The sequence below is a fragment of the Passer montanus genome, unplaced genomic scaffold (assembly GCF_014805655.1).
Source record: "Passer montanus isolate IOZ18808 unplaced genomic scaffold, ASM1480565v1 scaffold109, whole genome shotgun sequence".
In the NCBI taxonomy this organism is placed as follows: Eukaryota; Metazoa; Chordata; class Aves; order Passeriformes; family Passeridae; genus Passer; species Passer montanus.
This window is the reverse complement of record NW_024357502.1, coordinates 37,167-52,275: the sequence shown is the minus strand read 5'-3', so window position 1 is coordinate 52,275 and position 15,109 is coordinate 37,167. Positions and strand designations below refer to the sequence as shown.

The 15,109-nt window shown below is 45.2% G+C and overlaps 1 protein-coding gene across 1 annotated transcript in view; it reads right to left on the bottom strand.

Annotated features, from left to right (window-relative positions):
• ATRN (attractin) overlaps positions 1-11,083 on the bottom strand; it is a 146,590-nt gene extending 135,507 nt beyond the window's left edge. The window contains exon 1 of the mRNA XM_039723794.1: positions 10,735-11,083. Within this exon, the coding sequence (XP_039579728.1) occupies positions 10,735-11,039 (305 nt within the window). The 5' untranslated portion in view covers positions 11,040-11,083. The remainder of the gene's footprint in view (positions 1-10,734) is intronic.
• Positions 11,084-15,109: the final 4,026 nt, after the last annotated feature.

The window sequence follows — 15,109 nt, the reverse complement described above, 5'->3', positions numbered from 1 at the left end:
ACATAGTGTGAGTCACCATACCTTCATGTCTGCACTCATGCTTCAATCCTACCTGCCTTGGGATACTGGAAAATCAGTGGGATTTAGACAGTGGGAATATAGCAAACAATGTCTCCTCCACCACGTCCTAGCTAATGCACACACATCTTGCACTGCAAGCAAGCAAAGCTCAGGCACAAAAGCCATTCTAATGCCTCAACCAGCTTTGATCTGATAACACAATTACCACATTGTGATTTCTTGTCTTTCCATATCACATGACAAATTCCCATAAGTGCTGACTACAGAAATTAAGATCACCCTTAAACTCCATTACTTTTAACACACAATATCCTTTTTCATCAGCCTTAGTGAAGATGACTTAGGCATAATTGTAGTAACATTAACCACATTTCTTCTGTAGGGCAGTATTATTCTCAGAATAGATAACTGAATACCAGTTGCCATGCCAAACTGTCATTAAAATATGCTTCCAAACCTCCAAATTCCTATGTAAATAGAGTCATCATCAGAACATCTTTAGACCATATAAATAATTTGTCCTAATTAATTGATAGGGAAACTGAACCAAGGGGATTAGATGATGAACTGTATTGATTCCTGAAGTCTGTGATCATCTATTCTCAAGGGAACAGTAAAGTTAGAGGCTATAAAGTAATTTCAGCTTTTCCAGCCAGACCACACATTCCTGTTTCTACCAGAAATCCAAATCCCCATCCTCTCACATTCAAACATCTAACTTGCATAGGAATTGTTATTGTACCATTCACAGAAGGGAATTCTGCTGGTACTGACATTTGCCCGCTGTCCCAGAAATTCTCATCAGCTCAGATACTGAGAAAAGCTGAAAACGATCCTCAAATTACTGCTTTAACACGCTTTCAGTAGCTCTAGAGTTTTCTTTGGGCTCATCACATAAATTCAGATAAAACAAGTTAACAGACTATCAAAGTATCCACAAGAAAATTTAAAATTCCAGTAATATTAGTATGGATGTTTCAGAAAAAGTCTGCATAGGTGGGAAGTCAAATCCTGGTTTTGACTTTGAACCACATCAACACCTCCTCAGAATGATTCATTCTCCAGAAGTTGAAAAAGGGCATATTTAAACACCCATTACTATTCCCAAAATGAACACCAGTAACTTTAAAGAGTCACTGCAACCTGTGCTTGTGAGAAAGACACCGACTGACCCAAATTTATAGAGCTGCCTGTTACATTTTTCAGTGTAAAAAATCAATCCCTCAACTGAAGTGCACTGACACACTGTCAAACAAGGAAGCAGCAACTACACACTCTGTTTGCATCTGCATTTATGTATCTTGAACAACAATACATTTCAGCTTTTTGAACAAAACTAAAAGCAACTCACCCTACAATTCTGCCTGTTCCTGATCTCCCCTTGAAAAAAATTAAATTAAAATCACTAGTGACCTCAAAATGCATTATTTCTCACTACATTATTTGGAATTCAATACTTCACTTCCAGCAAGTCAGCAACTTCAATCTATGCTCATAATTCGGATACAGTAGTATACTTTTTTCTAGCAGCACTAAAATCCTTAATAGGAAACAATGCTGGAGTTTTCCCTGGGGTTTTGTTTTTTTTCTTGTAACACAGGCCTGCCTCGTCAGCACTTCAGTTCCACACTACTCTGCAACTCAGGTCTTGCAAAGGCTGGAAATCTTTGCAGCATCACCTTTGATGATTTCACAGAAGATCAAAGTATGTAGCAAGCAGACATGAGAGATCTAAGCTCTGAAATCACTATAAAATTCAAGTGACACTCTCCACTCTGCATTAATGGGAGATGGACTGTGTAAATTAAACATTAAGCAGACAGGTGCACAACTCTGGCAGGAAACAGGTTGCACCTTGCTGCAAAAAACTTTCACAAAACCACCCTGAAAAGCTTATTTTAGAGGAACTCAAACACATTCTTGATCATAACAAGCAATGAAGTATAAAAACTCTGCTCAGGGTAAACCTGAATCACAGATTTTCCCTAGATAGGCAATTACATTCAAAATATCTGGGACCAGTGACTTGACACCAACATGTGGAAAATGACTAAACTGTGGCAGGAAAGAGATAATGACACAAGCACAGAGAAACTGAGGGGAAAAAAAATCCAAACAAAAAGAAAAATCCCACAAAACAAAGCAAACCACCAAAAACCAACCAACCCCCCTCCCAAAACAAAAATTTAAAAAAAAAAAAAAAACTAAAGCCACTCAATACACAACTAATCCACTGCAGGAGTAATTTTTTTCATTGCAATGACTGAAAACTAAAGACCTTTTAATCACAAAGTAATTGAAGACATTCCTTCCCTTTGCCATGAAAAAACCCCAACCTAAATTTCTGAATGGAAAAATACCTCTCACTTTCTGTATTTGAGTTTATAAAAGGAGTTTACAAAAAAATGCTAATTCATCTGTACCAAGCTTCTTATCCTTTGAGTAGACAATCACCACCTTGGAGACCGATATTAGATTTTCAAGCAATACAAACACTAATAAGAAAGTCTGCCAAGGAGTGTTTTTCTAGCGCAACTTTCCTTATTTTTTTTCTTTCAGCTTACAGAAACTAGCAAAGAAAAATAAAGAAGGTTTCTGAGAATCAGGAAACAGAGAGCAAAGGCAAATAATAGAAAATCTGGGATTTTCACAGCTGTATTTGTACATCCTGCATAAAGTTGAGCAGCACTGTATCATGATAAAGGTCATTATGGCTAATTTTCAGCACAAAGATGATGTTAACACCCTGTACATACACGAAGCAACAACCTCCTATTTAAATTTTTGCAACATGCACTGAGCACACCCGAGCTAAGTTTATGTACAACAGTGCTTTCACTTCTGCAGCTGTGAGCCCAGCAGGCACAGCAGGGAATAAAAGGTAGTTTACACACAAGAAAACCCTTGGCTGGAATGCCCATACCACCTCTGTCAGCATGGTGTCCCTTAAACCAGCTCAATTCCACTTCTGCATTTTCAGGGAACTGAAAATTCTGAATCTGGTGATACTGCAGGAAACTTGTTTTAGCAACTGAAGCCACAACCAGGACCAGGAATATTTTCCAGATCCTGGGGTATCCAAGAAGTACTTCTTGCAAGCTGTTCTCATCAGCTGCCCCTCTTTAGAAGGAATATTGCTCAGTTCATCAGTAAAACATTTAAATTCTTCATCATGCAAGATACACTAAGACACTTATTATCAGCCCAAAACAGAGTCCATTTTCCTTCAATTATTCTCCAAATCCCCTACTATGCCAATGTCCCAAATTTAGGTTATCAGATTGCTACATAAAGCTTGTTTTGTGTGCAATTAAGGGCTCTTAACAACCCTAATGATGTCACAACTCTGCAATAAGGACAGAGCCCTTATTGCTCTGGACAAGCATTTCCCATTCAAGCCCAAACCATGCCTGGAATCATCTGTATGCAGCACACATCCACCAAAACCCTGGCCTCTCCATCAAATAAATATTTATTTTAAGCAAAAGGAGGAATAGTGACTGTCTCAAGTAGGTCTAAAGGAACTTCTGTGCGGATCAGCCATAAACAAAACAAGGGAACAAATGCAGGAAACAAAAAGCAAACATCGTTACTGCTCCAGTGTTTCAGTGACTAAATGAGTATTTCACTCAAAACCGTGCACAAAAGCAAATTATCATCTCTGTTCACTGTTGTAAAATTGATCACCAAATATTCCAGCCCAGCTTCCAAGATGCTCTAGTGGTTTAATGGGCAGATGTGAGCATGTAGCTGTGCAAGAACAAAGCACTGGCATAAACCTGCTGTGGTCATTCTTACGGTGAATTCCAGTTTGCAGCAGCTCCCTCCTTCCCCAAAACTACTTCGCTCCCAAAATCACATGATTCTCAATTGCATCTTCGGCCTGTTTTACTCTGTTTTTTCACTGTGCTTTAGAAGATGTGCTTTCAAAGCTACTACTTGCAGGGAGTATTTGGAGTGCAGGGAAAAAAAAAAAAAACCAAAGCTCTATCTGGTCAAGAAGGTAATTCTAAGTGCTGTCTTAGAACTTCAAATCGGAAAAAAATTCTTCAAGGAAACCATTCAAGAAAAGAGGACCCAAGGGTATCCTAATACAGTAATACAACAGCTTGGTCAGCAGCAGCATTACCTAAATATAGGATTTTCAGCATGGATTTCATAACAATGTTAGGTGCAGGAAGCTCAGGGTTTGAAATTTGATTGCTCACAAAAACTTCAGAGGAACAGGCCAGGAAAGTCAAATCCACCACATACATTTCAAATATTATTTAAATTTATCAGGACATAGGATAAAAGGATCGTTGGTCTTAGATTTATTTTTTTTTTAATTAAAGAAAGCAACTATTTTCTGTGAAAACAGTGCCAATCTCAGTCATTTTTTGGTATTTTAATGTAAGTTATTTATGTTAAATGTAAATTGATGAAGATGGTAACAAGCACCTGGTTGGACCTGAATTTATTTTATTAGTTACCAAGGGAAGCTGTGGCTGCCCCATTCCTGGAAGCGCTCAAGATCAGGGGGGACAGGGTTTGGAGCAACCTGGTCTAGTGGAAGGTGTACCTGTCCATGGCAGGGGGTTAGAATGAGAAGAGCTTTAAGGTTCCTTCCAACCCAAACCATTCTGTGATTACTTTGCATCCAAAACAAAAGGAACAACTGAGACTGAAATACTGGAAAAATCTAGAGCAGTCTCAGACAACTGCTAAGGGACTCAGGCAGGTATTCCCTGATACTTACAGAAACAGAGAAATGAGACAAATGGTGACCACTGCAGATAAGGAGGCGTTTGTAAGTCCCAGTCAGTGATATGTTCCTGGACTTGGCAGGCACAGGAATGTTATCCTTTATCTGCTCTGTTCCAGGAGGTCTCATGCTCAGACGTGCTCAGCAGGAGGACAGGAACAGGACAGGACTTACTCCTCTCTCTCACACATGGAATGTTCAGTAATTCCAACAACTAAAGCTCCAACAGGCAAGGCACTGGATGTGTGTGAGGCAGCGATGATGGGGAGGATACAGCATGAGCTGTTTTGTCTGACTACTCTGAATTTTCCACTACTGCCTCCTTACTATAAAACTATAAAGCAGACTGAAAATAAGGAGTGAGCTTATTGCAAACATTAACAAAACCTCCCGCAAGTCAAATATTTATGCTGCTCGTTTAGTGCATGGCAAAAAATGCAGAACAACTCAGATATTTCAAAAATACTGAATTATTTCACAGATGAAGTTTTGTTCCTAAAACAGCCCTAGTAAAATATCAGATTGTCCAATAAAACAGTGAGAGGAACAATAACAGAGAATTCAGATTAAACATTACCCATGAGTTTCTCAATGAACAGATCATTTAAACAGAATCACGGAATGGTCTGGGTGGCAAAGGACCTTGAAGACTTCCTTCACCTTCCACTAGACCAGGTTGCTCCAGCCACAAAACATAATATTTATATAATATATCCATGTATGGACAGACAGAAATATAGATATGCATTCATAAGGATATCCACACATACCTCCAAGAACTAAATAAAAACATATAATTGTTCTTTTTTTCTCAGTGTATTCATTAAAATTGATGATGTTAAAGTATTTCCTACTTGAATAACTTATTCATTTTTACCAGTGTACAGTGTTTGAGCAAGTCTTTCATTAAGCAGCATGGAAGAGAAAATCATTTTAAAGCACAATAATATCCTAATGAAAAGGGAGGAACAGAATGGGCATCAGGCAGAAATACAGGCCCCAGATCTAATTTGAGCACTTCAACTGATTTGATTCAAATTGCCAACATCCTTGGATCTATTGAGCATCTTCCTGACTTTCTTAAATCTACAAACTGCCTCAGGTAGCTTCTTAAAGACAACGGTTTGTATTTAAGCTTTTAACCAGAAGTTCCTATTTATTTAACAAAGAGAATTGTGATAGTTCTTTTCCAGCTCACAACTCTGATTTACACAAACCTAGAGATAAAATTCCTCTTCACTGTATAATATTCTTTGGCCAAGCACGCTCTACTACCACCAAGTCCTTCATAACATTTAATCAACAACACATAACTGCTCCCATTATATTACTAAAAAGGGAGCTTAAGGATACACTCTAATATGTTTTTTACTCTCCAGCTGTCAGGTTGCATGGTTAAGTCCTGCTTAGCATTTGCCATCTCCCACCACAAAAAGACTATTATCATGAAAGGAGCACTAGTGCCTTTACACACAAAATCCATATTCCTGGAATAATTTGGTATTTCATTATGCAGTCAAAATATTATTTTCAGCTACCATCAAACATCAAACTGCCCATCAGTGAGCCTACACACACAATCCACATACACTAAGTGTTCAAGAAGTCAGTCATTATCCTGAATTTGTTAATCCAAACCTTTACAATCTCAGGACAATAAATGTAACTGAACCAGAGGTCATTTCTTGCTCTGTGTTTTACCTGCCTTGTCTGGTGAGGAGCAGCTGGGAGGGCTCAGTCTGGAAAAACTCGGGGTTAGAATGAGAAGAGCTCATTCTCATTCACTCCCTAAAACTCCCAGACAGAAGGGTGCAGCCAGGGGGAGTCAGGCTCTACTCCCAGGGAACAAGAGACAGGACCAAGAGGAAATGGCCTCAAGTTCCACTTCTCGGAGGGGTGGGGGTTAGACTGGATACTGGGGAAAATGTCTTCATGGAAAGGTTGGTCAGGCACTGGAACAAATTGCCCAGTAAAGTGGCTGCGTTCCTATCCCTGGAAGTGCTCAAAAACACGTGGATATGGTTAAGTGGTGGTCTTGGCAGTGCTGGGGGGAGGCTGGGCTGGATGATCTCAGAGGGCTTTTCCACCTTTAATTCCATCTGCCTATTAGGCAGCTGGCTGACAACTCAGTTTGGGCAGGATGAGAGGTTGTGTCACTGAGCTGCAGACAGTGCTTTGAACAGTCTGTTAACAAAGTGTGCAGCATCTTTTTGATTGAACAATAATCAATGCTGCCAATTTCACTCTCAAGTTTGGAGCTCCCAAGCTCCCATTGCTCCAAATGTCATCTCGGGATGCTGCTGCAGCTCTGTGACTAGGGAATTTCTCATCCCTCCCAGCAGCAGCTCCTCTCCTGCCCATATCATGGCAGCTCAAAGCCCACAGTAGCTTCCAGCCAGCCCAGAGCCCTCTGGAGGTTTGCACTGAAATAGAAGACTCAAGCACATCAGGCACATTCTGTGTTTTCTGTTTCAGCTTCCATCAACACCAAGATGGTTATCTTTGAACAACTAAAGTGGCTGGTTCCACACCTTAAAAAAAAGTCACCTGAAGTCCTTCCTAAATCAGCCATCCACCTCTAAAAAGCACCACTGATCTGGGGTGTGTTACTCATACATATGAGTACACTCAGTACACATTAGAATACACTCTAACTGTATTCTAAAGAAAGGATTTCCCAGGGAAAACGGGAAACGGAATATTAGAAGACTGCAACTCGATGCTATAATGTTCATCCTTCACCATGAACACAAGAAGATGTCAGAGATTAGTAAATTAGTGAAGCACAAGGTGTATCTTTACAATGTAAATGAAAACAGTCAAGGCCACAAATACGGTCATCATATACCTCTAGATAACATAGGATGATTAACATGCCAAATTTAATTATATCTCTCAATCCAGCAGATAAGCACATAGAATACACTGCACTTAGAAAATAATTTTCACCTGCTCTTCTACTTCCCACTTGTACCTACAGCATCTAATAACACATTAAGTCCTTTAAAGCCAAACTCTTGACAACCCTGAACCAAACAAAAACCTCCTGCAGAGCCAATTCTGACAGGAGACAGAGCAAACTCAAGGCATGTGAAAGAAGACACATGACTGCAAAACTATGAACACTGCTTGTTTGCATTTCTCAGAGCTCCAAGTTTAAAAACATTACTAGAAATTTCTACTCCTTAATAAACTAATAAACAGACAAATAAACCATCTACAGAGAAAAACATATGTATTATATTTTCAGGCAGACTTTTAGATTAGAATTATATGTGAGAAAGAAAAAAGTTTTATCAAAACAGGTAAGAAGATAAAAAATTGAGGTTCTATTAGCAGTGAACATATACCAATTCTTTTTTTTTACCTGGCATTACCATTCAGAAAAGAAGCCTCTCAAATCCAGTCCCCTTAAAACCACAAATATCCAAATATCCAAGTTTCTCCAAGAAAGTAACAAGTAGGAGGCTATTCCTTAAAATGCTCTCCCAGCTAAAAGAAAATGCTAATCATGACAGTGGCAAAAAGACATTAAAAAGGCAGGTCTGGACTTCCAGGGCATGCTTAGCCTGGAATAATTTCTATACAAAACTCCTTTCAAACTGTTTGCAACACACAGTCATCTACAGACAGTCAATAAATATTAATAAAAAATTATTTTTCTTCCATGACTTCAGGTTATATGGACAGCTACCCTCCTCCCAAATCCACAAGGAACATCATCGAAGGGTGCTTGGTACTTTCAGTAGCTCCCCAAGAAAGTAGTCACTGCCTAGGATAATCATCATTTTCTCATTTCTGATTCCTTCTTTTCCAGGAATCAGCCCTGCCAGGGAATTCATCTAATGCATGCAGACACACACACTGGCTCTCTCACTGCCACAGCTGACGAATCCAAGGCAGGTAACCATCTTACAGAAATCCTTGCCACAATACAGAAGCCAGGGAGCATCCTCAGCCTATTCCCATGAAATTTCTACTTTCTTATCCAGTGGGATACACCTCAAACACACAACCCAACTGAGTAACTCAACACTGAAAGAACTGGCCCCAGCACTGCAAAAACACGCTTTCCATCAGCATATAGCCCAAAAATCACTGTCCTGTGCAGACACCCCTCATTCCCACATACAGTCGTTTGCACATGGCCTGGACGAGTGCAGAGCCAGGGAATTCCATCCCCCTGCCCAGAGCCCTCCTTTAGCCTTGTTTTCTTCCAAAAAAATTACCCTGAAGCAGCAGGACGCTCCCAATACCTTCAGTCCCGTTCAATCCCCTCCCACTGCCCAGTCTAGTCTCCCCACAAGCCCAGGAGCTTTTTCCCACCAGGCTCCTATTCCCACTGTCCCTCCACAAGACCCAGCAGCATTACAGCTCCAGATGATGAGCCTCCCAAATGCCAGCTATTCCCATAAGGATACTGCTTCTCTCCCCTGCACATATCTCTTCTGAAATAACCTTTCACCAAAACCAGCACCTACTGATCTGCCAAAAGGAGCTTCCTTAATCCCCCTCCAAACACCTCTAGAGTCTCCACACAGCCCTAATGACCACTTGCACGTCCTTCTCCTCAAACGTGTTCTAAGTGTGATCTAGTCCCAGCCACACATTAGTCCTTCTCCCCGCCCAGGAAATGGCCCCACACCCACGCTGTCCTCCTCTGTCCAGCTACTCCTCACTGCTTCCATCAGCTTCCAGCTCCAGCCACATCCCCGCACAAAACCACCCCCATTCACCCACCATCCTTACACTTCCATTTATAAGTTCCCAAACCTAACCCTGCTGCCAAAAATATATCCCCCGACCCACTCCCCTCCAGTTTTACTTTCTGTCTGGACCTACTAAGACTTAAACCTAACATTTTTCTGGCTCTACAATCCATCACTCCCAGACCCCCACAGATCCAGTGCCCTACAACCACATCCCTGCTCCTACACAGCCCCTTACAATCACAACTGATTGCCAGTTACGCCTGTGCAACACCAGCCAACCAACACCAAAAATTCAGCTCCCTTAGAGGTGTCTCTCTGTATAACAAACATCCTGTACTCACCAACTGGGGCACTAAACATCCCCATCCCATTGCTCTGAGAGCTCCCACAGGAAGCCCAACCACTCACCTCCTCTGGGGACCTCCAGACCAAGCTTTCCACACTGTCACCCCATCACACCCATGCTGCTGTCATCCCTCAAGCCTGTTTCCGCACACCCACCTCTCCCTCTACATCCAAATCCCTTTTGTCCCCCTGCATGGCTCCTGCCCATTCCTTTACACGCCCATCCCCCTGAATCAGCCCCATGTTCACACCCTCCCTGCCCAGAGACCCAGCCTCTACTGTCCCCTCAACACGCTCCTATCCTGCCCTAACACCTGCATCCTTACCATCACCTGCACGTGCCTTTATCGTCACCTGGACCTGCCGCTCACCTTTATCATCACCTGAGTGTCCCTCACCATTCCCTTGACCTGCCACTCACCTTTAGTGTCACTTCCATCTACCGCTCACCTTTCACCTCACCTGGTCCCGCCCCTCACCTTTACTGTCACCTGGCCCTTCCTCTTCCACCACCACCCTACTGCTCTCACTCATCCCTGGACCCTCCCCAGCCTCGCACCCCGTTTGAGTACCCAAACCTGCTTCTCGTACCCACCTCCCTGTTTCCCTCGAGTGCTCCTTTGGGCAACCTGACCCGGGCCACCGAGCCACTGCTGTGCCTCCTCCTTTCTCCCTCGCCCTGTCCCTCACGCCCATCCCTGATGTGACTGCCACACGCTCCCGTCCGTACCCCAAATCCACGGTCCAAACGAACTCCCCACTCAAGCCAGCCCCTCACCCTTGAGCCAGCCTTTCATCCCCGTTCCCCAGAGCTAACGCCTCACTCCTGAGCCAGCCCGCACCTCCAGAGCAGCCCCGCGGCAGCCCCTCAGCCCCGTCCACACCGCCCCGCCCCCGCCCCGCGGGGCTCACCTGAAGCGCCCCCCGCAGTGCTGGCACTGGTCGCCCACCCAGCCAGGCTGGCACTCGCACTGCCCGGTGCCCGGCTGGCACCGCCCGCCGTTGGCGCACGGCTTGTCGCATTCCTTGGAGACCGCCACCTCCTCGCCGGCGGCCGCGGCGGGGCCCAGCACCAACAGCAGCAGCAGCGCCAGCAGCGGGGGCGGCGGCGGTGCCGGTGACCTCCCGCCCCGCCTGCCCGGTCCCCGCCGCGCCATCTGCGGCCGCTGCCGGGTCGGAGCGGGGCGGGCGGGGGGCGGCGGCACAACGCGGACCATCGGCCGCCGCGGGGCCTCCGCCGATCCCGCTACGGTGGCCGCGAGTGGGGGGGGAACTGGGAGGGCGGGGCCAGTGACGTCACGCCGCGGCCATGGCGGCGGGGAGGGGGCGGATCAGGGAATCACAGTCACAGGATCGGTTCCACTAATTACAATCCCTAGTTTAGAAAGAGTGGAAGCAGTTCTTGGTTAGGTGCTACAGCTGCAGAGCTCTTCACTTAGGGGTGAGTTTCTCATCTCAGCAAAGTTAACAAGCAGAGTTTAAAGCACATGGCAATTCCCAAACCATGAAATGGCATTTCCCAGGAAATTAGGCAATTTAAAACTGAGCTGTAAAATTAAAGCCCCTTTACTGCTCCCATTAGTTAAATATTACAGGTGAGAAAGCAGCAGCTGGCACAGATACAACACGAGCACTACCCCAGTGAAAGGAGTAATGGGAGCAACAGAATCACTGGGGTAGGAAAAGCGCTCCAGGATCACCCAGTCCAACTTGGGACACTCCCCACCTTGTCAAGAAGCCCAGAGCACCGAGTGCCACCTCCAGGCATTCCTTGGACACCTCCAGGGATGATGGAGGCTCCACCACCTCCCTGGGCAGCCCCTGCCAAGGCCTGACTGCCCTTTCCAGGAAGAAATTCCTCCTGGTGTCCAAGCTGAACCTCCCCCGGCCCAGCCTGAGGCCGTTCCCTCTGCTCCTGTCCCTGTTCCCTGGAGCAGAGCCTGACCCCCCCGGCTGTCCCCTCCTGGCAGGAGCTGTGCAGAGCCACAAGGGCCCCTGAGCCTCCTCTGCTCCAGGCTGAGCCCCCTCGGCCGCTCTTGGTGCTCCAGAGCCTTCCTCAACTCTGTTCCTTTCCCTGGGCATGTTCCCTTGGTGTCCATCCTGATCGGGGGGTTGGGGCTGCCCCTGCACTGGGCATGGGCACTGCCCTGGGATGGAGCAACCCATGCTGGGCTCCACTGCCCCCATGGACCGTGGACTCGGCTTGGCTGAGGGTCTGTCCCACCAGCATCCCGGGGTGTCACCGTACCCCAGGTGAGTCCGAAAAGGTCCCCTCAGAGGTGGGGTCATGTCCTCCCTAGGTCGGGAGTGCCCCCCAGCCACCCCACACACTGTGAGTGTGGGCCTGAGGCACAGGGAGACCTCGAGGCCACAGCGCAGGGAAAAGGAAATGTTCAAGGTGAGGCTGAATGGGGCTCTGAGCAACCTAGGAAGCAAAATGGAAAGAAGTTGTTCCCTGTGAGGGTGTGAGGCCCTGGCACCGGTGCCCAGAGCAGCTGTGGCTGCCCCTGGATCCCTGGCAGTGCCCAAGGCCAGGCTGGACACTGGGGCTGGAGCAGCCTGGGACAGTGGGAGGTGTCCTTGCCTGGCAGGGGTGGGATGAGAGATGAGATGAGATTTAAGATTTCTTCCAACTCAAACCACTCTGTGATTTTATGATTCTAGTTGTGTAAGCAGAAAAAAAAAAAAAAAAAAAAACCAAGCTAGTGATCTCCAAGGATTTCTGGGCCTTAATTTGTAACACAAAGGCCTCAATAAAGAAGAATAAAGAAGTTAAAAGTCATTCTCTTCTGAATTTGTGGGCAAAGCAGCAAACTCAGTTGGACATACAGCAAGGATATCCTTTGCAGCAAGAAGGGTGAAAATTTCAGACTTTCATTTTTAACAGAGTGAAAAAGACATGAGAAACTGACAGTGTTTGGAGTTCTTGGGTAACTGTTACCTTTGGTCTGTGTCCAGCAATATGATTGTGTCTGGACTAAGGCGATTTGTTTTGAGTGAGGAAAGATGTCAACAGCTGAGAATTTATTATTGAAAGAAAAAAAAAGGCAAAAAGATACTGTTCACATTTTTCTCTCCAAAAGGATGACCAGGGTTTAGATGCAGCAATGCAAAGACACACAGCAGAGTGGGTCGAAATAGCCAGCTCACCATATTTAAACAGTTCATTTGTATTTAGAAACACAAATGTTGTTTACCTGTCTAAGGGAGGTTCTCAGTGGGAGCTTCAGTGATTTCTATGTGAGTTACTGGGTCAGTAACAGAAGGGTGTTGAGCAGATAGGAAAGAAAATATTCTAAAGAGTGGTTAGTTTTTTCTTGTCAGTCAATTATCTCTAGCAAAACCATTGCTCAGAGATTTTGCCTTTTCTGCTTGAGGCCTGAAGAAGGAGGATGAACTCTTGGGTTTAGTTTAAAATTGCTAGGCTGGGCTGACCTGGTATTCAAAGGCAACCAAAACCAAAAAGGTGTGAGTGATGAGAAATAGGTTGCAAATCCCTTGTAGGCTATACAGAAATGGAGGCACAGATAGTCTGTTTCTACATACATCTATATTCCTGGGACTCAGACAACTGCCAGCATACCCTGAATCTGTGGATTCAGATACCAGTCATTTCCCAAGGTGGTGCCAGACAAGCCAGTCTGGCTCTGAGAGTCAGCCAACTCAGGATGCAGGCAGTGCATGACACTGCTCTCTGGATTGTCACTGCGGTGGGGTGACCCTGGCTGGACTCTGGGTGCCTCATAAAACTGCTCTCACTCCCCTCCTCAGCTGGGCAGGGAAAGAAAATACAGTGAAAGGCTCATAGCTGGGATAAGGGCAGGGAGAGATCAGTCACCAGTTAGTTTCATGGGCAAAAGAGATGGAGGAAATCAGTTTATTACCAATTTATTACCAATCCAATCTGAGCAGGGCAACGATAAATAAACTTCAATCTTAAATCACTCTTCCCCCACCCCTCCTTCCTTCCCAGGCTCAATTTCCCTCATGCTTCTCTCCCTCCTCCTTCCAGGTGGTGCAGGGGGACAGGGAATGGGGCTGTGCTCAGTCCATCACACAATGTCACTGCACTCGTTCCTCCTCAGGGGTTGGACTTTTCACACTCTGCCCCTCCTCCAGTGTGGGCTTCCCGTGGGGGCACAGCCTCCTTCGGGCATCCCCATGCTCTGCCATGAGCTGCACGTGGATCTCTGCACCCCCACGCCCTCCACGGCTCCATCAGACACGGAGGGAAGCTCCAGCACCTCCTCACAGGACCCACCGCCAGATCAAAGCCTGGTAACCCAAACCCAGCACAGTCGCACAGGAGCTGCCAGCACAAGTTGCTCCCACTAAGTGATGCCAAAAGGTTCTGACCAGTGGAAGTGTTGCTGGTATGGCTCTAAAACACCACATGGATTACCCAGATACAGCCAGCTCAGGGCTGGGATTGGTATCTACTGTCAAATCTTACCCCCATCCTCTACTTTGTGTCTCCTTGCATCTGTTTGTGTTCACTTGCAATTATCAGTGATAACAGTACTTATATTTTCACAACATCTGCCCAACACAGCTGTCTGTTGCACAAAAGACAGAAAGTAAAAACATTGGTTAAGGGTGCAAATAAACTTGGAGAAATTGTTCCCATCCTAGATATCAGCTGAATTTCTCTTCACTGGTGTCAGATTTAGCAAACTGCTTCTGTGCTCAACAGTTTATGTGGGTTTTTATCCAGCTAGGCAGATAAAGCACAAGATGCCATCCATCCTTGGATATCTCCCCACCCTTTTCCCCGCAGTAGTTCCTTACAAGTCATAGAATCACAGAATCACAAAATGGTTTGGTTTGGAAGGGACCTCAAAGCTTGTCTCGTTCTAACCCCCTGCCATGGGCAGGGACACCACCCCATAGAGAAGATTCCTCCAAGTCCTGTCCAATCTAGTCTTGAATGCTTCCAGGGATAGGGCAGCCACAACTTTCCTGGGCAACCTGGGAAATTAGGAATTCAAAAGGCTTTTGCAGTTGGAGAATCAAAACGTTTTCTACCACATAGCTGGAATTGTTAGATCTGTGCAGTGGCTGATGGTTGTTTTCCATCAAGCAAACTTTAAATCACTTTAAAAAAGAGTTAAGAAGAGTCACCAGAACAGAAAGAGAGAGTTCTGACAACAAAGCAACAGCCCACCTAAGAGAGTGTTAATCAGCTGCCTGTGGCAAATCTCAAATACTTGGGAGAAGAGTAACATCTGTGAGTGTTGCACAAGAGCAGAAATCCTTTCCTAACTTTGTTCGTGATCACACTGTCCTC